Below are 465 nucleotides of genomic sequence, written 5' to 3' on the forward strand. Positions count from 1 at the left end.
GCGTGATTTGTGAGGCTGGGCCCCAACAGTCCAAAAAGGCAAAGGGGCTGCCTCCTCCGAGGGGCTCGCTCTGTGCGAGGTGCTCGCCCTGTATCTGCCATGCAAAACGAGGGAGCTTTATGAAGGAATCCGTCTTGTAAAGCCATTGGTCCTGGTCATCAGCCTCTACCCAATGCTTTCGTGATGCTGCCGCTGATCTATTTGGGAAGTTGGCTGGCTGGTGAGGCAGAGCCTCTCCTCAAAGCCTGGCTCCCACGGAAAATATGCTCAGTGCAGCCAAGTGCATGAATGAAAACGCCGCCGGGCGCTTCTAGTCGGGCAAAATGCAGCCGAGAACTCCGCTCCTCCTGTGCGTTCTCCTGTCCCAGGTAGGGAAGAGGGGCTGCCGGGCGCGCCCCGCGCCCCGTTTCTGCATTCTGATCGTCTGGCACCGGCAGCGGGAGGGGGCGCTCGGGGGGCGGGGGG

The 465-nt window shown here is 61.3% G+C and overlaps 1 protein-coding gene across 1 annotated transcript in view; it reads left to right on the forward strand.

Annotated features, from left to right (window-relative positions):
* The first annotated feature begins 232 nt into the window (after positions 1-232).
* CDH13 (cadherin 13) overlaps positions 233-465 on the forward strand; it is a 1024187-nt gene continuing 1023954 nt past the window's right edge. Inside the window, exon 1 of the mRNA XM_077754065.1 lies at positions 233-368. Within this exon, the coding sequence (XP_077610191.1) occupies positions 324-368 (45 nt within the window). The 5' untranslated portion in view covers positions 233-323. The remainder of the gene's footprint in view (positions 369-465) is intronic.

This window comes from Crocuta crocuta, unplaced genomic scaffold, assembly GCF_008692635.1.
Source record: "Crocuta crocuta isolate KB4526 unplaced genomic scaffold, BGI_CrCroc_1.0 scaffold61, whole genome shotgun sequence".
NCBI lineage: Eukaryota > Metazoa > Chordata > Mammalia > Carnivora > Hyaenidae > Crocuta > Crocuta crocuta.